The 23379-nt window shown below is 42.5% G+C and overlaps 1 protein-coding gene across 3 annotated transcripts in view; it reads right to left on the reverse strand.

The window, feature by feature from the left end:
- LOC141139235 (cysteine-rich venom protein-like) overlaps positions 1-23379 on the reverse strand; it is a 300818-nt gene that overhangs the window by 115757 nt on the left and 161682 nt on the right. For all 3 annotated transcript variants that reach the window (XM_073625169.1, XM_073625171.1, XM_073625170.1), the window contains 2 exons: positions 13550-13692; positions 4164-4261 (listed from right to left, as the gene is read on the reverse strand). In XM_073625169.1, coding sequence (XP_073481270.1) covers positions 4164-4261; positions 13550-13692 — 241 coding nt within the window. The remainder of the gene's footprint in view (positions 1-4163; positions 4262-13549; positions 13693-23379) is intronic.

Consider the following 23379-nt stretch of genomic DNA (forward strand, 5'->3'; position numbering starts at 1 on the left):
CGTCAACTGAATAGAAACTAATTTGCCCTCCTAAATTATTTTCACATTGTTTTTGAGAAGAGATGGCTATAAACACCCTGCTCAGATTTTTTTAATAAACAAACAAATGGCCAAAATAATTTAAAAAACAGGATGGAATTTTAACTTGACATCTTTTATATTTTTGAACTTTTCATTAATTTTTTTTATCACAGTCTATACTACTATAATAGCTGTGGACTGCCTCTGTCAGAGTACCCCTCTCTGTTGAGGTTTCCTGCTCTGGCTTTTTGTAAATAAAGACATGTGATCGCTAGGATTGGCTGTTACAGTGATCACATGATCTGGAACCGTGATAATTGGGAAAGGATAGCTGTCACAGAACTAACAGTCCTGAATAATTATTAATGTATCCTTAGGGTGGAGCAAATGAAAGCCCAACTCTATACCTAATTTGATACCTAACTCACAACCTACTCCCCGCTCATGAACCTATCCAATGTTAATCCACTGTTACCTGATCTCCAAAGCACCTCCTCTAATACAGTCTTGTGTCCACCCTTTGAGTGACATCACTCCTCAAGCCTTCAGGACCCTGTGATAGATGCTTATGCTGATGGGCAGCTGTAACACCACCAGGAAGTGACATGAGCCATTAAATTGGACCCTCCTGTACTACAGAGCCGAAGAAAGAAGTCCTTCTGTGACCAGTCTTAACCGGTTCCCGACCGGCTCCTGTACTTTTACGTCGGCAGAATGGCACGGCTGCGCAAAGTAATGTACCCGTACGTTACTTTAAATTTGCCGCCGTGTGCGAGCGCGCGCCTGCCGCTTTCTCCGTGAGTTGGGTCGCGGGTCCCGCAGACTCGATCGCAGCAGGCATACCCACGATCGCCTCACGGAGAGGACGAACGGGGAGATGCCATTGTAAACAGCATCTCCCCGTTCTGCCTAGTGACAAGTGTCACTCGATCTCTGCTCCCTGTCATTGGAGCAGAGATCAGTGACGTCACACACCAGCCCATCCCCCTGACAGTTAGAAATCACTCCCCTAGGACATACTTAACCCCTCCCTGCCCCCTAGTGGTTAACCCCTTCACTGCCAGTGTCATTTATACAGGAATCAATGCATTTTTATAGCACTGATTGCTGTATAAATGACAATGGTCCCAAAAATGTGTAAAAAATGTCCGACATGTCCGCCATAACGTCGCAGTCACAATAAAAATCGCTGCTCACCGCCATTACTAGTAAAAAAAAAAAATATTAATAAAAATGCCATAAAACTATCCCCTATTTTGTAAATGCTATAACTTTTGCGCAAACAAATCAATGAACGCTTATTGCAATTTTTTTTTTACCAAAAATATGTAGAAGAATATGTATCGGCCTAAACTGAGGAAAAAAAATGTTTTTCTATATATTTTTTGGGGATAATTATTATAGCAAAATGTAAAAAATAATGCGTTTTTTTCAAAATTGTCGCTCTTATTTTGTTTATGGCGCAAAAAATAAAAATCGCAGAGATGATCAAATACCACCAAAAGAAAGCTCTATTTGTGGGAAAAATGGACGTCAATTTTGTTTCGGAGCCACGTCGCACGACCGCGCAATTGTCAAAGTGACGCAGTGCCGAATCGCAAAAAACGCTCTGGCCGGGAAGGGGGTAAATCCTTCCAGGGCTGAAGTGGTTAATTGTGGCCTTTAGAATTTTTCTTTTTTCTGGAGATAAGTCTTCATAACAGGTTATGTGTTGGAAACAGTTAAAGTAGGACTCTCTCTCAATCAACATTACCTATTTTTAATCCTTTAACTACTAGCATTAAATACCGTAAATAAGAAGTTATATTATACGGTATTGTCTTGTTTTGACTCTTTGTTTTTATACATAACTTCAGTTGCTTTCTGATTTCTTGACTAGGCCAAAATTATGTCATACACCCCAGGAGTCTTCATGGGCATTTTTTCTTTCATCTGAAGGAGGGGTTTTCCAGCTAAGCACACCCTCCTGCCTGCACCAATGAGCTAAGGGCAGATGGAAGTAAATGTGACACGAATCATGCCCATACTCAAAATTAGGGATGAGCCCAATTTGGGATGTTAGCGGCAAATTCGAAAGCCGGAACACCCTTTAAAAGTCTATGGGAGAAATCAAAAGTGCTAATTTTAAAGGCTTATATGCATGGTATTGTCATAAAAAGTGTTTGGGGACCTGGGTCCTGCCCCAGGGGACATGTATTAATGCAAAAAAGTTTTAAAAACTGAAATTTTTTCGGGAGCAGTGATTTTAATAATGCTTAAAGTGAAACAATAACAGTGTAATATTCCTTTAAATTTCGTACCTGGGGGGTGTCTATAGTATGCCTGTAAAGTGGCGCATGTTTCCCGTGTTTAGAACAGTCCAAGAGCAAAATGACATTTCTAAAGGAAAAAAATTCATATAAAAGGACTCGCAGCTATAATGGATAGTCGGTCCCGGCAATACACTCAAAGTTAATTGATAAAAACGGCATGGGATTCCCCCACAGGAGAACCCCGAGCCAAAATTAAAAAAAAAATGGTGCGGGGTCCCCCCAAAAATCCATACCAGGCCTAAGATCTGCCTCCATGGGAAGCACCCACCGTAATGACTGGCCTCACAGGTGACAGCTCTTTTATAACTGAGGGCAGAGCCATGTAACCGAGTGACCCCGCCCCCTCTGACGCTACATGAAAGCCATAGGGATTTCCCCGTGTGTCAGAGGGGGGCTGACAGGGTGGCCCCGCCACCCTCTGACGCTATGTGAAAGCCATAGGGATGTCCCTGTGCATTAGAGGGGGGGTGGGGTCACCTGGCCATGTCATCGTGTGGCCCTGCCCTCAGTTACGAAAGAACTGTCACCTGAGAGGCCGGTCATTACGGCGAGTGCCTCCCATGGAGGCAGATCATAGGCGGCGTGCGGCTTTTTGATTTTGGTCCGTTGGAGCGAGAGAAGAAGAAGAAGACTTCGTGGGACAGTTTTATTTTTTTAATAAAGGACTTGTCCCAAGGTGTGTATTGTCTTTTTTTACCATTTTCACACATTTTTTGTGAAATGGTAGGGGTACATGTACCCCTACCATTTCACACAGGGGAGGCGGGATCTGGGGGTCCCCTTGTTAAAGGGGGCTTCCAGATTCTGATAAGCCCCCTGCCCGCAGACCCCCACAACCACCGGGCAAGGGTTGTGGGGATGAGGCCCTTCTCCCCATCAACATGGGGACAAGGTGATTTGGGGGACTACCCTAAAGCACCCTCCCAATGTTGAGGGCATATGGCCTGGTACGGTTCAGGAGGGGTGAGGCGCTCTCTTGTCCCCCCTCTTTTCCTGCGGCCTGCCAGGTTGCGTGCTCGGATAAGGGTCTGGTATGGATTTTGAGGGGGACCCCCACGCCATTTTTTTTAAATTTTGGTGCGGGGTTCCCCTTAATATCCATACCAGACCTGAAGGGCCTGGTATGGAATTTGGGGAGACCCCCACGCATTTTTTTTTTATTTCGGTTCGTGGTTCCCCTGTGGGGAATCCCATGTCATTTTTATCAATGAACTTTTATGTGTATTGCCGGGAGCAACTATTCATTATAGCCACGAGTCCTTTTAAATTACTTTTTTTCCTTTAGAAATGTCATTTTGCTCTCGGACTGTTCTAAACACGGGAAACATGCGCGACTTTACAAGCATACTATAGACACCCCCCAGGTACGAAATTTAAAGGAATATTACACTTTTATTGTTTCACTTTAAGCATTATAAAAATCACTGCTCCCGAAAAAAAGGCCATTTTTAAATCTTTTTTTGCATTGATACATGTCCCCTGGGGCAGGACCCAGGACCCCAAACACTTTTTAAGACAATAACTTGCATATAAGCCTTTAAAATTAGAACTTTTGATTTTTCATGTTTGTGTCCCATAGACTTTAATGGTGTTCACGTGTTTGAACAAATTTTTTGCCTGTTCGCATGTTCTGCTGCGAACCGAATCAGGGGGGCCATGGCTAGAAATGCTAGGGGATGTTTATCAAAGTGATTTCTTAACCAAATAAAGCATGGAGACATGGATGGATGGGTGAGTTTGCTTTGAATGTTAAAAATTAATTAAATAGCGTTTTCAGTTTGTGGTGTTCAGATACAGTTTAGTTAAATAGCATTTAGAGGTAATACTCACGCAGGGTAATACTGACAGACGAAAAAAACATGGTATGTTCCATTTACATTACATTTATTCACAGCACAGCCCACTTCAGATGTACGATATGTCACCAACTGTGAAAGAAAAAGGCAATTATCAAATCAGGAGAATGACAGAGCCCTCGCTTTTTGATTGTGATGAATAGTGGAATGTAAATTCATCTGATGTAAAGAGAATGTATAAATCCATGTGACCCTTAATTATTCACTGCAAAGTAGACACATCTGCTTACAAATAATGTGAAAAAAATAGCAATTCCCAAATTTGCTTGTCTTTTTAAACTGATTCACTCAAGTACAGTAATGCCCCGTACACACGCTCGGACTTTGTTCGGACATTCCGACAACAAAATCTTAGGATTTTTTCCGACGGATGTTGGCTCAAACTTGTCTTGCATACACACCGTCACACAAAGTTGTCGGAAAATCCGATCGTTCTAAAACGCGGTGATGTAAAACACCTACGTCGGGACTATAAACGGGGCAGTGGCCAATAGCTTTCATCTCTTTATTTATTCTGAGCATGCGTGGCACTTTGTCCGTCGGATTTGTGTACACACGATCGGAATTTCCGACAACGGATTTTGTTGTCGGAAAATTTTATAGCCTGCTCTCAAACTTGTGTGTCGGAAAATCCTATGGAAAATGTGTGATGGAGCCTACACACGGTCGGAATTTCCGACAACAAGGTCCTATCACACATTTTCCGTCGGAAAATCCGATCGTGTGTACGGGGCATAAGTGTATTCTAGGTGTGTTAAAGCTGAATTCCAAGCAGAAAAAAAATATACCAAGCAATGCTGCTCCCTCCATATTTATTATTAGATTGGTAAATGTATTTTTCATTGTAGAAAGTGTACCTGAATTTGATTTGGTATCAGCCTCCTGCAATATGTAGGATATCAGTGCACCCCTTTCCTTCAGATCACAACAATTTTATAACTCATTATAAACAATAAGTTGTACAAATGTCATATATTGGAGTTACTTATGGAATCAGATGAGTGTGAATGGGGTTTTCCTGGTGGTAGGACCTCAACATCTGTTATGGCTGTTATCTAAGAGTTTTAGGAACTGTTGACTGTTATAGAGACACTGGTTCAAGCCAGTGGTGGAATAATGTATGATTGCCAGTGTCTATTTATGATAGTAACTATGATTTGAATGTTTTATGACCTCTTGTCATAAAGTTTACAATAATCTATATCAAGGCAGATACCTCATTGATGGGCCTGCCAGATTTCTTAGTTAACTTGCGGTGTGGGACACTTTTTTGGCAGGTATTACTCAATATGGCTGCCAGTTCCAAAAGGATATATAAAACCTAAGTGTGAGGTGTGAAATATTATAAAGCAACTTACTTTGTGGGGTGAGTACATCTGTTGTGTCCACTGCATCATTTTCCATTATAGTGAGCAGCTACTGGACACTACAGAGGCAGATCGTTTTCCGTTTTGCGTTTTAGACCTCTGTTGATTCCTGGGTCCACCATTTAAGGTAAGCTCCCAGGGATGCCAACAAAACAACTATATAATTAAGTGAATTGTTAACCCTTTTTACATAATTTTTAGAAGGATTATGGCAGCCTTTTACATCCAGGGTGCACAGGCACCCTGGGGTGAATTCAGGTTTCTTCAGGGGTACCTTGGCAAATCACCTAAAAATTGCCCAAACATTGTATACAAGAAAGTGGGTGGATCAAGTCTGCCTTTCAGTTACACAAAGCCGCAGGTTTTCATTGTCTACTATTACAACCTTCAAGCCCTCTGCGTCCTAACAACCAATAATGTAATCAGTTGATAAGGAAGATGTCAGGCGCCCTGCACAACATCCGTGTTTGCCCCTCCCCTGCCCCTCTCCGTCAGAATTTGGGGTCACGTTAGCTGCGTGAGGAAGAAAAACTGCTGCAGAAGAACAGCACTGGAATACTAGTCAGTACCAGTGTGCAAAGATGTGTTTGTTTTGAAAGAATAAATCAACTTTGTTGTTGGATGTCCCACATGAGTTGATGTTGCTGCTGGACCTAACACTCCAGGGCAGAAATTCAGTTGGACTCCATACCTAGAGTTGATGCAGAGGGTCCATGAATCAGGGCTGTGTTTACAGGATGTATCAGCAATAGACTTATGATTAGTGGTGTATTTAGGTTTTGTGCTGCCCTCGGCAAGACTAAAATCGGGCAATCCCCTATCTAAATTTGTCCCACCCCTTCCTTCTCAAGTGGCTGTGCGGTATCTCTGGTGGCTATATGGCTTCTCTAGTGGCTGTGTGGTGTCTCTGGTGGCTATGCGGTCCAAGCATGAATGAACCCTGGGCCCTGAGATCTAAGGGGGTCACATTCTTAGATCTCAGGAGTTAATGCTTGAACTTGTAGTCCTTCACTAGTTGGGGGGGTCATGTCCTTAGCTCTGAGTGGTTCATGCTGACACTTGCAGTCCTTCACTTTTGTAAAATAAAAATGTTTTGGGGTATTTGTCATCTTATGAGCTCATTCACTTTTTCATAACTAATGCATGAAAGTCTATATGATTAGTAGGGAAAAAAGTCATTACATTATACAGAAAATTCACTTTTTATAAAAGCAGACTTAAAAAAAAACTTGTTTTGGATCTCTTACATGCACCTCTCCAATAAACCCACTGTCTGAGACATAAAGAATTTACTTTTGCTGAGAATGCAAAGTGACTATACTGCAACACAGTGTAAAGAACAAATTCCCACTGACCCTTAGCATCAGTCTGCGCTCCAGACACCATAGAGACCCAGGAGGAAAACAGCACACTGGCTGCACAATGACAATTGCTGACTGTTTGATGGTACCATGGACTCATGAGGAGGCTTTTTGTGCGGGGGGGGCGGCTTTTTTGCCGCCCCCCCCAAAGTGCCGGCCTAGGCCAAAATACAGCGCTGCCTATGATACTGTTGGACCATCCTCAAATGACTTTTTTCCAGTTTTGGAGATAGAAACCAAGATAATGGATAGATCAATTTCAGGAAAGGGAGGGATATCAGAGATGCATATCTTTTCATAAATTTCAAAACCCTTTGACCAAAAAGGCCTAATGTGGCCCCACCTGCACCAAATGTGGGGGGCACTTACAGCTTTGATGCATCTCCAGCATTGGTCAGAGGCTGTAAAAAAATGCTTTTTAGGGTCAAGACGGATCTTTTGATAAGATTTTGCAATTTGTCTGTTGGAGAAAAGAGGACATTGAAAATGTATTGGCGAGTATAAAGGATTTTCTTCATTTCTCCTGGAAAATTATCTCCCTAAAAGACCTTCCCATTTGGAAGCAAAGTAGGGTCCTCCCTCTCAGCAGCTCATGAAGAATAGAAGTGGTGTGGTTAGGCTCACTCGTTTTGTTGAGGAGGTGTTCTATTGCAGTTAGTTCTAAATTTCTTTGACCAAAATGTGAGTGGGTAAGTGTTATTTGCATGTGAAAAAAAATTGCACAGGGGAGATTTAAAACTCCTTTTCTCTGTATACAAGTCTAGGAGAATACAAAAGCAGCTTGAAGAGGTTGAATGCAGCACAGATGGAGGTCAGGTGCGGGTTGGATGCATGTTTTAATTAATTGTTAATGATCTTTAGAAGTGTGTTAAATTGACAAGCAAGCTATCAACAGCTCAAAGTCTATCAACACAAGCCCTTACTCACATTTTCCACATTGAATAGCCAGGAAGGTGACACATATTGTTCTTGATTAGACAATTCACCTTCTTGGGTCAGCAGTGCACGTCACCCCTCTCCGCCTCCCAGGCCTGTACTGGCCATTGGGACTACAGGGAGTTTCCCGGTGGGCCGATGGCTCAGTGGGCCGATTTCAGTGACAGTGGACGCTGCCTCCCTCCAGTCCTCTGTCCCCCCCCCCCCCCGCAGTGCTCACCTCCTCTCCCTGGCTAGTTATGCAGCGCGCCTGAATACAGACATGATGCTCAGGAGTCAACACTTAGAAGCTCATCATACGATCTGGAAGGAGGGCGGCCTCACTTTCCTGCCTAATCTTGTTCCATTGGGGGGGGGGGGGGGCGCCAAACTGATTCTTTGCCTCAGGTGAAATAATGTCTAGCTTCCCCACTGATACTGCCTATAAGAGAAATAATGTAGAACGGCTAATAGCTAGTGGGGGGGGGGGGGCTTGGGTGGCAAGCCGGCATGGGAGAGACCTGTCAAAGTGGGCCAGTCTGGGTGAAGTCCAGGGCCAAATTTTTGTCCCAGTCCAGCCCTGCCGCCTCCCTCTTGTTCATTGAACAGAGAATCAGCATTATTACTGTAAGAGAACTGTTGCGTTCCGGGTTCATTCGTGCGCACATACGTTCGTAAAGGACCCTTCATGCACGCATGTGTTCGGGAAGACCTCTTCGGATCGCAGATGTGCCAATGCACATGCGCAAAGGAATGGGCGCGCCCGCGGGACCGCGTCCGCGCGGCCCTTTTGCACCAGACAGCCTATTTAAAGGACACACTGACTGTAACAGATGCTGACTGATCTTCAACTGTTCCTGTATCTGTATCCTGTGTTGCTTGCCTGCTTGATATCCGTTGCTGAACCTTGGCTTCCCTGACTTTGCTACTGGACTCTCCCTAATCCTGATTCACTGGTTCCTGATTTTGGCTTTCTATTTGACTCTGCTCCCGCTTGATGATTTGGTACCTTGCTGTCCGCCTGCTTCCGAACCCAGCTATTCCTGTGACTCCGCTCTTGTCTCCCGTTTGGCTCCAAGCTGCCTGTCAAGTTGCTGCATCTCGGCTTCTGCGATCTGCTGCGACTTCCTGCATACCTAAAGTCGCATCATCTGCCTCAAGCTTCCTGGGTTACTTCTGCAGGCTCTCGTGTTCCTCCTTTCCTTGGGGTCCTTCTGTTCCCACTCTCAGCGGGACCCGGGTTGGAGATACAAGGGAGGCCGACCTCGTCACTTCAGACTCCGATAAGGTACGTGACAGTATCAGTCAGCCAGCAATGGAGTTTGAAAGGGAGGCCTCACCTGTTATGGACATCTGTTGAGCAATTTCTGCACTAACCCTCATATTGACTGGCTTACCGGAGATATCTCCTTTTCCTCTAATTATTGTCAGAGACATTGTTACCTGAAAGAGTTTGTTAATCCTGCCCCTCTCCTCAGCATCCACTCGGACCCTGAAACTATGAAGTTAGTACCCACAGTCTATCATGAATTCTTGGACGTATTTAATAAAAAGAGTGCAGAGAGCTTACCTCCCCACTGGACTTACGATTGTCCCATTGAACTTCTACCAGGGGCAGAAATTCCCTTCGGCCGTATTTACCCACTCTCGGAACCTGAACTAGAGGCCTTACGCAAATACATTGATGAGAGTCTAGAAAAAGGTTTTATTCGGACCTCTTCCTCTCCAGCAGGAGCTGGTATCTTTTTTGTGGAGATAAAAGATCACTCCCTGAGGCCTTGCATTGACTATCGTGATCTAAACAAAATAACTATCAAGAACCGGTACCCACTTCCCTTAATTCCCGAGTTATTTCAGAGACTGCGCGGAGCACGAGTCTTTTCCAAACTAGATCTGAGAGGTGCCTACAATTTGGTGCGAATCAGAAAGGGGGATGAATGGAAGACTGCCTTCAGGTCACGCTTTGGGCATTTTGAATACCTAGTTATGCCCTTCGGTCTCTGTAACGCCCCAGCCACCTTTCAGCATCTGGTAAATGATGTTTTTCGGGACTTTCTTGACCTGTTTATCATTGTCTATCTCGATGATATTCTTATCTTTTCTGACTCAGTCGAGGTTCACCGTACCCATGTGAAGAAGGTTTTGAGTAAACTTCGTGAACACCATCTCTATGCCAAGGCTGAAAAGTGCGATTTTGAAAAACACACAATTCAGTTCCTGGGACTTGTCATCTCCGCTGATGGGATCTCCATGGATCCCCAGAAAGTCGCTGCTGTTTTGGAATGGCCAGCTCCCACAGACCGAAAGGCGGTAGAAAGGTTTGTGGGATTTGCTAATTTCTATAGGAAATTTATTAAGAACTTTTCTGGTATTATTTCTGCTATCACCCTTTTGAACAAACAGCATGTTCCCTTCCATTGGAGTACTGAAGCACAAACATCTTTTGAGCAGTTGAAAGCCTTGTTCACCTCAGCTCCCATCTTAAAGCATCCTGACCCTTCCTTGCCCTATATTCTGGAGGTGGACGCCTCTGAGATCGCAGTGGGAGCCATATTATCGCAGCGACAGGGGCCCAAATCCCTACTCCATCCTGTGGCATTCTTCTCCAAGAAATTGAATCCCTCTGAGAAGAATTATGATGTAGGGGACCGGGAACTGTTGGCCATTAAAGCTGCCCTCGAGGAGTGGCACTACCTGTTAGAAGGAGCCTTGCACCCTATACTCATTTTCACCGACCACAAGAATCTCGAGTATTTGAGAACAGCTAAACGACTCAGACCTCGGCAGGCAAGATGGGCATTGTTCTTCTCCCGCTTCACATTCCACATAACCTTCCGTCCTGGTTCTAAGAATGGGTAACCAGACGCGCTGTCGCGCATGTTCCATGATCCTGTTTATCCTTCCGAAGCAGACACCATTTTACCTGCTAAAAACTTTCTTCTTCTCCAAACCAACCTGACGTCCCAAATAAGAGCTGAGTTGTTGGAGCACCCCCCTTCCCAAGACTTGTCTCTTCAACTAAAGGATGGGCTTTATTACCATAAGGAGCAGGTCTTTGTCCCGGAGCAGTTCAGGGTTTCTGTCCTGAAGCGTTGCCACGATCATCCTTTGGCAGGCCATTTTGGAATTCACAAGAGTATCGACCTAATTTCCCGTTATTTCTGGTGGCCAGACTTGATTCAAGATTGTAAAAGATACATCAAATCCTGTGTGACTTGTTAATGCAATAAGACTGACCGAGCCAAGACTTGGGGCCTATTAGAATGTCTTCCTGTGCCTAAGAAACCATGGAGCGTGATATCCATGGATTTCATAGTTGAACTCCCCCCGTCTGAAGACTTTACCACCATATTTGTCGTGGTTGATCGCTTGACTAAGATGGCACACTTTTTACCCATGCAAGGAACCCCGTCTGCCGCTGAGACTGCTTCCACGTTCATCCGAGAGATAGTGAGACTACATGGTATTCCCGACAATATCACTTCTGATCGAGGGGTACAGTTCACGTCCAGATTCTGGAGATCTCTCTGTGAAGTCTTGAACATCGAGCTCCGTCTGTCCTCTGCTTACCATCCTCAAACTAATGGACAGACGGAGAGAACCAACCAAATGTTGGAGCAATATTTGCGTTGCTTCTCCTCTTTTTCACAGGACGATTGGTCACCTCTGCTTCCGCTAGCGGAATTTGCATACAACAATTCCATCCACTCTGCTACCAAGCAAACACCCTTTTTCGCCAATTATGGATACCACCCTTCCTTTTTGCCTGAATTACCCGTGGATTCTGTTGTGCCTGCTGTCCAAGACAGACTGAGTTGGTTCATCTCCAACAATAAAGTGCTTCAGGACACCATCTCTAAGGCTCAGGCTAATAACAAAAGATTTTTTGACAGGAAAAGGAGGGGTAACTTGAATCTGAAACCAGGAGACAAGGTTTGGCTATCCACTGCTAATTTGAAACTTAAGTGTCCCTCCAAGAAACTTGGTCCAAAATACCTGGGGCCCTTTGCTGTAAAGAGGAGGATCAACTCTGTGGCCTTTGAACTTATCCTACCCATAGGTGTGCGTAGACCATGGCATTAGGGTGTGCACCCAAAGCTCAAACACACGTGAGCATGTGTGTGTGTGTATATATATATATATATATATATATATATATATATATATATACATATATATCTCAGTAGAGCAGTGGACGGTGTCAGTAGGGAAGAGATTGATGTCAGTAGTTTCTTTTTATTATCATAACTTTTTTACAATTTTATTTAATAATATATTATTATTATTTTTTATATACAATTTTTTAGGAGCTCCATTGGGGGGCTTTGGTGAGATATCAGAGGTCTAAACAGACCCCTGATGTCTCACTTTTAAGACAGGGATTCCCTAGTCCCTTCTTCTGCAGCCAAGCAGCAGGGGGAATCTGTGCAGCACAGCGTGATTAGGGTGTGCCCAGGCACACCTGGCACACCCTGTGCGCACGCCTATGATCCTACCAAAGAATCTCAAAATTCACCCTGTTTTTCATATTTCTTTGTTGAAAACATCAGTACCCAATCCCTTTTCTAACCGGGATCCAGAAAACCCCCCTCCACTGCTCGTTGAGGGCAGTGAAGAGTTTGAGGTAGAAGCCGTTCTCGACTGCAGAACCAGGAATGGCCTAACACAGTTTCTGATTAAATGGAAGGGCTATGGCCCTGAAGACAATTCTTGGGAACCAGCTTCTAACGTACATGCCCCACAAAAAGTATGAACATTTTTTCAGCACCATCCAGAGAAGAAGCCCCGGAGGGGCATCCGGAGGCTGCCCGTAAGGAGGGGGCAATGTAAGAGAACTGTTGCGTTCCGGGTTCACTTGCGCGCACATACGTTCGTAAAGGACCCTTCACACACGCATGCGTTCGGGAAGACCTCTTCGGATCGCAGACGTGCCAATGCGCGTGCGCAAAGGAATGGGCGCACCCGCGGGACCGCGTCCGCGCGGCCCTTTGGCACCAGACAGCCTATTTAAAGGACACACTGACTGTAACAGATGCTGACTGATCTTTAGCTGTTCCTGTATCTGTATCCTGTGTTGCTTGCCTGCTTGATATCCGTTGCTGAACCTTGGCTCCCCTGACTTTGCTTCTGGACTCTCCCTAATCCTGAGTCACTGGTTCCTGATTTCGGCTTCCTATTTGACTCTGCCCCCGCTTGATGATTTGGTTCCTTGCTGTCCGCCTGCTTCCGAACCCGGCTATTCCTGTGACTCCGCTCTTGTCTCCCGTTTGGCTCCAAGCTGCCTGTCAAGTTGCTGCATCTCGGCTTCTGCGACCTGCTGCGACTTCCTGCATACCTAAAGTCGCATCATCTGCCTCAAGCTTCCTGGGTTACTTCTGCAGGCACTCGTGTTCCTCCTTTCCTTGGGGTCCTTCTGTTCCCACTCTCAGCGGGACCCAGGTTGGAGATACAAGGGAGGCCGACCTCGTCACTTCAGACTCCGATAAGGTACGTGACAATTACCCGTGTCCATTGAGGAAGGAGCAGGAGCAGAAATGCCATATCATAACGCATCTGACAAATTATGTGTATTTCAAGAATGACTATCCAAATGATTAATTCTTTCACAGGTTAAGCAATAAATACATGTACACTATATACATGTGTTTAGTTGTTTTCTTGGACTTACACTTTATTACACACTTTTCATGGCATAACACAGAAGGAATGACACATACCTGAGTATAATGACCTGTTACATTATTGCCTATAGGTCCAACTCCCCAGATCAGGTATGCTCTCTCATTGTGCCACTGGTTAATAATCAATGTCCATTTTACACAGGCTGGTGAAATTAGTATATTCTCTCCATATGGGACTCCTTAGAGGAAAAACAATGGTAACCATTATAATGAATTTAAAAAGAAAGGGAAATCTGTATATAGATCGCAATGAGTGAGCAAAACTTCAAAACAGAGCTTTGGTTTTGGTTGTGAAAAAGATGTTTATTTGCAAATTAGAATAATAGGTCTTTAAGGCTGGGTTCACACTGGTGCGCTCTCTGTCATCGCATGTGATTCATACCGCACTGCTGTGCAAATCAAATGCGATGTCTGTGCAATGTATGGCTGAATTTGCATCGCATTCGGACTAAAGATGTGCAGGACCCTTTTTTTTTTGGTCCGCACCAGAATCGGATCGCAGGGGTGTTCACACCCCTGTGATCCGATTCTTGTCCTATTTGCCAGTTTGCACTGCGATATGCGAACCGATCTGGGGGTGTCATTAACTTTCTATTGACACCCGCAGCAATTCGCATAGGGAAGTGTGAACTGCTTGCGGGTGACATGTGATGTGGGAACACGTGCTGGATTTGCACGGGTTATCGCAGCAGTGTGAACCGAGCCTGAATCTTTTACACCATGAAAGCCCAACTCCAGTGAAATTATTTTTTTAATTCTGGATAGGGTATGGAAGAGTGACCTTTTCTCAGGTTTTGTGTGCCCCCGAGAATTTCACCCTCACTTCCTGTTAGTACAGGAAATGATGGGAAGTCTCACCAACATGGGCCACAGACAAAGAACAAAAACACATCTAGGTTAGGAGTTAAGTGTCAGGGGTTACTTTTCATGGTTATAATACATATTAATTTTGTGTTATGTTGCATTTTCGGTATTGAAAGTTATGTTTTTGTGAGAGGATGACCTTCTTAGACATTTGTCATAGGAACAAGTGTCTCCACTGGAAGATTTGCCCTTTATTAGGCATGTGCAGTTAGTTTTGTTCCGAATTAATATTCTGACACATTTTTCGTTATTTTATAGATTCGGATATATCCAAATTACAGTATAAACAAAGTTTACTGAATGCTCCAAATAACAAAATGAAATTCGTCCAAATTTCCGAAATTCTAATTTAATTTTATATCAAATTCCTTTTGAATTCGAACTGTAAAGAAATTTCTGAAATCAAAGACTGTGGGGCTGATTTACTAAGAACAGTGCGTTGCGCCGGTTCATACCTTAATTGGTGCGCCAGTAAAGTCATTAATCTAATGTGCGAACCGGCGCACTTTGAAGCGCAAAACGGTAATAAATATGTAAACGGCAACTGGTGCCAGGGTAACTGGTTTTCTCATTGATAATAGCGCACGCCCATCTCATTGGATGTGTCTTGTTAGGCAATTAGTAGGTGTTCTCACTTAATTAACCCTTTTGATGCTAAGCCCATTCTTATTACTTCTAATATATCTTTTTTTTCCCTATTTTTCCACAAATATTTCAATACATTACAAAGAACAGAAAGGTGTTTCTAAACCCAATAAATTATTTTTTTTAGATCTTGATCTTTAAAGGTGACCATACACTGCAATCAGTTATATCTTAAAAAAAATGATTTAGTGCAAGAGCCTGTTTTAACTCCTATAATTTGAATTAATTGTTCAAGTGCGTCTTCCTATTACCTATTTTGCCGAAATATGGAGTTGTACAGAGATTGGCCAATCAGATTGCATAGTGCATGACCATCTTAAGTGCCAAATTTGGAATGTAGATGCATATTTGTGCAGCACAGTGGTCTAGTGGTTAGCACGTTTACCTGGCAGCAAAAAGGGTCGCTGGTTTGAATCCCGCCCGTGACACCATCTGCCTGGAGTTTGCATGTTCTCCCTATGCCTGCGAGGGTTTCCTCCAGGTGCTCCAGTTTCCTCCCACAATCTAAAAACATGCTGGTAGGTAAATCGGATCCTGCCTAAATTGGCCCTCATATGTATGAATGTATGTTAGGGACCCACACAAATACCACCCCATATTAAAAAAATAAATAATTTTCTTAATTTGCAAATAAGGATCATCTCTCCCTCAGAGAACTGTGAGCGGGGCATGGTGGTGGGAAGAAATTAGCAGCAGTACAAGCAACTTCCTGTAGGGGCGTGATGTCATTCCTGTGTGCTTGCCACCACTTCCAGAAACCAGATACGTGCACACAGGACTCGTGCATATGCACAAAGCTATTGCGCATCTCACATACACAGCGGTCGTGCATCTAGCTGCAGGTACTCAATTTTTATGGAAATTAATAGTAAAGCAGATGCAGATTTCCAGGACTGGACTAACAAAATGTTCTAGTGAAAGGCAACTGGTGTTTTCTATTAAACAAGGTCTAAATGGGCCATTGACATGCATCACAGTTGAACTTAGGAATGTGTCTTTGTAAATTTAAACTAAATGAACGCCTTTCTTATTTTCGATTGGGGATAGAGTGCAGAGGTATTAGAAGTCTTGTCAGTTTTTGGGGCTGTCTGCCCCCCTAATAGGGTGAAGACACCTCTCAAATTTTGCCACTTTCTCCTTCAAATTTATTTACTTCCTGTCACATAGCCAAACAGGAAGTGAGGGTAGAACCCTACCAATGTCTTTCCTTAGCGACACACAAGACAATCTAAATAGTTTCCCCATTAAGTAAATTGCACTCAAGCATTTTGCTGTGTACACCCCAAATTATTAGGTATATTGGATTTTGGGGTTTATTTCCTAAAGGCAAATCCACTTTGCACTACAAGTACACTTGGAAGTGCAATTGCTGGAGATCCGAGGAGGACATGCAAGGAAAAAATAAAAAAAAAACACCATCTTTGCTTCTACATGATTAGATGTTCAAATCACCAGTGCTTCACCTCAGATTTTCCACAACTACACTTGTATTGCAGAGTGGATTTGCCTTTCCTAAACACAAAAATACCTAATCATTTGGGGTGTACACAACAAAGTGCTACAGTGCAATTTGCTTAATGGGGACACTAGTTAGATTGACTTGTGTGTCTCCAAGGAAAGACATTGGTAGGATTTTACCCTCACTTCCTGTTTGGCTATGTGACAGGAAGTGAAGCCAATTTTAAGAAAAGGGACACAAAGCCCAACCTAAAAAAGACAAGCAGGGGTTCTAACACTCACTTGGCTTCCCTCAAATGCCCACAATTAGAATAGGATTGTCTTGAGCTAGATTTTAGCTCAGTGCTCTAAATCACTGGTTCTCAACCCTGTCCTCAAGTACCCCCAACAGGCCATGTTTGCAGGTTTTCCTTCATCTTGCACAGGTGCTTTAAATCAGTCAGTGGCTTAGTATTTGACAGCTATTTTACAGTCAGGTCCATAAATATTAGGACATCGGCACAATTCTAATCTTTTTGGCTCTATACACCACCACAATGGATTTGAAATGAAATGGACAAGATGTGCTTTAATTGCAGACTTTCAGCTTTAATTTGAGGGTATATACATCCAAATCGGTGTAGGAATTACAACAGTTTGTATATGTGCCTCCCACTTTTTAAGGGACCCAAAGTAATGGGACAATTGGCTGCTCAGCTGTTCCATGCCCAGGTGTGTGTTATTCCCTCATGATCCAATTTACAAGGAGCAGATAAAAGGTCCAGAGTTCATTTCAAGTGTGCTGTTTGCATTTGGAATCTGTTGCTGTCAACTCTCAATATGAGATCCAAAGAGCTGTCACTATCAGTGAAGCAAGCCATCATTAGGCTGAAAAAACAAAACAAACCCATCAGAGAGATAGCAAAAACATTAGGTGTGGCCAAATCAACTGTTTGGAACATCCTTAAAAAGAAAGAACTCGCCAGTGAGCTCAGCAACACCAAAAGACCCGGAAGACCATGAAAAACAACTGTGGTGGATAACCGAAGAATTCTTTCCCTGGTGAAGAAAACACTCTTCACAACAGTTGGCCAGATCAGGAACACTCTCCAGGAGGTAGGTGTATGTGTGTCAAAGTCAACAATCAAGAGAGTGAATACAGAGGGTTCACCACAAGATGTAAACCATTGGTGAGCCTCAAAAACAGGAAGGCCAGATTAGAGTTTGCCAAACAACATCTAAAAAAGCCTTCACAGTTCTGGAACAACATTTTATGGACAGATGAGACCAAGATCAACTTGTGCCAGAGTGATGGGAAGAGAAGAGTATGGAGAAGGAAAGGAACTGCTCAGGATCCAAAGCATACCACCTCATCAGTGAAGCATGGTGGTGGTAGTGTCATGGCATGGGCATGTATGGCAGCCAATGGAACTGCTTCTCTTGTATTTATTGATGATGTGACTGCTGACAAAAGCAGCAGGATGAATTCTGAAGTGTTTCGGGCAATATTATCTGTTCATATTCAGCAAAATGCTTCAAAACTTATTGGACGGCGCTTCACAGTGCAGATGTACAATGACCCCTGCGAAAGCAACCGAAGAGTTTTTTAAGGGAAAGAAGTGGAATGTTATGCAATGGCCAAGTCAATCACCTGACCTGAATCCGATTGAGCATGCATTTCACTTGCTGAAGACAAAACTGAAGGGAAAATGCCCCAAGAACAAGCAGGAACTGAAGACAGTTGCAGTAGGGGCCTGGCAGAGCATCACCGGGGATGAAACCCAGCGTCTGGTGATATCTATGCGTTCCAGACTTCAGGCTGTAATTGACTGCAAAGGATTTGCAACCAAGCATTAAAAAGTGAAAGTTTGATATATGATTGTTAATCTGTCCCATTACTTTTGGTCCCTTAAAAAGTGAGAGGCACATATACAAACTGTTGTAATTCCTACACCGTTCACCTGATATGGATGTAAATACCCTCAATATTAAAGCTAAAAGTCTGCAGTTAAAGCACATCTTGTTCGTTTTATTTTAAATCCATTGTGGTGGTGTGTAGAGCCAAAAGATTAGAATTGTGTCGATGTCCCAATATTTATGGACCTGACTGTAGATAAGATAAATTCAAAAAACATGTCCTGTCGGGGGTACTTGAGAACTAAGGCAGAGAACCACTGCAAAAAAAAAAAAAAGGAGAATTGAATACTTACTGCTTTGTTTTTTTCCTTTCCTGGTGGCTATCCATGGCAGCATACGCACAATCCATGCTACCATGAAGACACCAGGAAAATAACGGAAAAATCACACTTTTTATTCTGACATGCCAATCAGCCTAGTTAAGCTGCAGCTGGTAAATCTGTTGCATGAAAAATAACAAAGACACAAAAAACAAAAAAAAATGCATAAAAATGTATTGGTCAACAAAACAGGACTTGGAAAAGAGCAAGGAAAGCAAAAAAACACATGTATGTTATTAAGACACTAAAAGAATATGGTTTTTGATGTCTGACCATTTTGCATTGGAAATTAACAGGAGTTAAAAGGACTGCGCCCACAAATGGACATCTATTAAGGATTTAAAGATTAGTCACAACATCTTGAGAAAGATTTATTAAATAAATGCAGCACAGACAATTAAGTCAAAGTGAACAAATGACACACATTGACAACATCAAAAATATTTCAGGGGAAAATATCCCCCACCCAAAAAAATACAATAAACCAAAGTAAAAAAAACACAAGTTTTGCAAAGACATAACAAACAAAATACAAAGAAAAAATACATGTTACAAACTTGATAAGGACACCCAAATGTACTCTCTTGCCAGCAGGCCTCGCACACAATCTTGCCTCTTTTCAGGGCAACGTAAAGAATGCTATCTGCAAGCTTTATATAACATAGGTTTGTGTGCTAATGAGGCAATTGAAAATACATGCACAATCCATGAAACACCCAAAATGCAAGTTCACCCAATCTAGAGAATGAACTTCAAAGTGGGTACACCTGTTAAGGATGTCCTTAAATTACTAAACCAAAAAACACACTCTATGAGCATGCCCAGAAAAGTGCTGTTCACACACAAAAAGCACCAAAAAAAAAAAACAAAGTCCCTGAGCATGCCCAGACCAACCCAAATGCTTTTCACACACCAAAAGGCACAGGAAAATATTAAAGTCCCTGAGCATGCCCTGACCAACCCAAATGCAGCTAGCATAAAATAAGCCACCCCCTGTCCAAAATTAAGCACATTGAATTTAAACTGAATCAGTTTGTCCTGGAAGTTGGAGGTCACAACAAGTTTATCTAGGGAAAAATATAGGTAAATGTTTGTTTTAGTGGGTATTAGATGAACTTTAAAAAGGAGGGAGGATACACCACATATTTTGTTTTGCTTATCCCGTAATTTTAATTGGAAAAGTTCATGAAGTACCATTATAACCAGTCAATGTAATGGGGAGGAATTAACTTGATGGGAACATTTTCTTTTGTTTTTATGTTTCTTTTGTGCTCACCAATCTTCATTGCTCTCTCTAACCAGTGTTTGAGTGTGCTGTATGATGAGTACATGTGTTTCATTGGAAAGAGACCGATTGAGGGTGGTCTTGGTTTTGTTGAAAAGGTTCAACAGATTTTTTTTTAAATTTAAATGGGGTGTCCACTAAATGCATAATATTTGTGTGTAGGAAAGTGAAAATAGCTACAAGAGAGTAGTTTGTTTGTTTTAGCTGTGGGAATTTACAAGCAGTAATATTCTCATTGTTGTCAGTTAAAGTACAAAATTGTGGAAGTCCTGTTGCTGAATGCTGAAGCTAATATCTGAGAAAGATTATTATTATAGGGTATAAGGTGCATTTAGCATACGGTATTATACCTTGAAAACATTTTTTAAGGATAAACCCCACCAAAAATTTGATTATCTGAGTTTGTGGTAGATTTGTTTTTTCTTTTAAACTGAATTGGGTGTAGCAGATAGTGGTGTAAACACGGCTGTGTTTACCTTTCTATTGTCTACCTAGAGGGTTTCTGAATCGCCACTGGAACATCCTGAGAAATGACCCTGTTCTACGTTCGGTGCTTCCCACTAGGGCAGGTGTCACTTTCAGAGGGGCTCCATCTTTACGGAATCGCACGTTATTGAAGCGCCTACAAAACCATCCTTTTTTCCAGAAACCAAAGGGTATTATCCCTGCAAAAAATGCAGTGTATGTATACACAACCTTTGTGGTAATGTATGTTTTCAGTCTGCCGTTACTTCCACCATCTATCAGATTAGACATTTTGTTACATGTACTACTCGCTACATTGTGTACCTTATTACATGTCCCTGCAATATGCAATACGTGGGTCGTACTATAAGATCATTCAGTACCCAAGTAAATGAACATATCACTGCTATTAAGAAAGGTCGCACTAATCACAGTGTCCCTCGACACTTCTTAGAGTTTCACAACAAGTGTCCGAGGGGCTCTAAGTTTCAAGTTATAGATAAGTTTATCCCATCATGGAGGGGGGGTCCACATACCAGGGGGGTATCTAAGCTTGAAACGTTTTGGATCTACCAGTTGAAAAGCTACTCCCCCCATGGGTTGAACGTGGAATGGGACATAAACGCATTTATAAATAAGACCTAATAGCTTAAATAGTCCCTGCTACTTACATATGTTTGTGTGTCATTATACATTTCTTATAGGACCCTATAGTATACATGGTCGCTGATCGGAGTTTAACATCATTCAATGTGCACATTTTTTTCTTTTCATTTTTTGTTTATGTCACACTGACCCAATATCACATCTATTTATACATGAATATATTTTTCCTTCAAGATACATATATATGGAAAGGGAATATAACAACTCCTCCCAGTAATTTTCCTATTTTAATTTTCATTATGCATATTTATATATATTGCCCTCCTCTTGCCACCCAGAGCATTCTTTTCTTCCTTCCGGGGACACCGGAAGTTGAGCGCATCGGAGCGCCTCGGACTGACGCGCAATGACATCCCTCCATGGCCAGTGTGGGAATGGTTACATCACCTCCTGGCTTTGTACATCCACACTTCCTTGACTGAAATGGAGGCTCGGAGCGTGGCGGCCGGTGCGTGATGACGTCACGCGCAGTGACGCCATCACATGACCCCGCTTCAGGGGTAGAAATTGGAGGACAACTTTATCTGTGTTTCTGGACTGTCAGCAATGCAGTCCTTTACACAGAGGTTGCTATTGATTGGCTGTTATGTCTGCCCCTCGGTGGCATACACAGCTGTTAGCTATCTTATCAGGTTTATTGTGTATATATGTGAGCGTGGTACAGACATCTAGCTATATACCCCAGTAGAAGGACTATGGTTCGAAACATGTTGGGTTGCTAAAGCTTTCAGATGTTCTGCTACCACGTGATTTTATTTCTATCTTTGTTTTGTGATCACTTTTTATCTATTCAAGTGCGTGTTAAAGATTTCTCTAGCTTTTTAAATAAAAGCATTTTTTATATTGGATTCATGCCCTATGTGGAGATTTTTTCCTTTTTTTATGAATGGGACACCCATGAGTTGTAAGCCGCTTTCTCTAACAGCTTATTCCCTCTGAGAGTGACATCTCTATATGCTGTGGATCCACGTATCATCTGACAACTACAGTTGCCCCGGATGGAACCCACCACCACGATTTTCCAGTTTGATACCCCTAGGATCGTTTGACCCCTAAAAGCTCGTATGACACTCCACCGTACGGTGACTGTGTCCATCCCCTCTGGTAAGGATATTCATTTCTGCCACTTACATTTTTGAGTTTGAATATAAGAAGATCTGTGTGTGAGCTGAAATCTTTATCTGTATTTGGCTCCAGTCTCTACTTTAAAATGCTGCACCATACATGCCCATGAACCTTCAATTACCATGGACTTTTTTATTTCCAATTATTTGTGAATGGACTTTCTTGATTTTTTAGTTACTTGTGAATGTTCACTGATTGTAGTTCAGTCCACTAAATACCACTTATAACGGTTACTTTATATAGGATATGAACACATCATCCTGTCATTTATTTCACGATATATGATGCGATATATATAGGATGTAAACGCACATTCCTATAATTTATTCAGCGCTGCATGTGTTTAGTATTTACATATTTCCTTGCACTGTGCACCACATTGTTACATGCTGGCAGCTATCACTTATCCCTGTAATAGCGCAATTATTTATTAGTTTTACCTAGAGGGTTACCTGTTGTTCCTTGTGTGCCGATCTCAGCACCTTTGTTTTTGGGTATAGACATTATTTGGTGAAGATACTAGTGTTATTTTAATGTTTGTGTCTCCACTCTGGTGCATATTCTAAGTACTAGACTTTGTGTGTCAGAAGTCTGTTCAGTGGTGTATTATTGTATAATCACTGAACTTGTATATCATGGAGAAATTGATGGCAAGGATTGCTAAAGTTAAAAATAGCTCTGAAATAATAAGAGCAATGGAGGAATCTAAAAGCTCATGGCACCAGGAACAAGAGTATGTAAATGTAAAACTTGCAGAGAAAAAATACAGCAAACGTGAGGGTAAGACTGCACTAAATTTTGCGGCCTTTTGGTTAGCTAAAAATTACAGACCATTATTGTTGCAAAGCATATCTCTCAAGGAAGATCTAGAAATAGCCAAAAGTAATATCAGTACTCTAATGCCCTGTACACACGGTCGGATATTGATCAGACATTCCGACAACAAAATCCATGGATTTTTTCCGACGGATGTTGGCTCAAACTTGTCTTGCATACACACGGTCACACAAAGTTGTCGGAAAATCCGATCGTTCTGAACGCGGTGACATAAAACACTTACGTCGGGACTATAAACGGGGCAGTAGCCAATAGCTTTCGTCTCTTAATTTATTCTGAGCATGCGTGGCACTTTGTGCGTCGGA

Source organism: Aquarana catesbeiana, linkage group LG04 (assembly GCF_042186555.1).
Source record: "Aquarana catesbeiana isolate 2022-GZ linkage group LG04, ASM4218655v1, whole genome shotgun sequence".
NCBI classification, from domain to species: domain Eukaryota; kingdom Metazoa; phylum Chordata; class Amphibia; order Anura; family Ranidae; genus Aquarana; species Aquarana catesbeiana.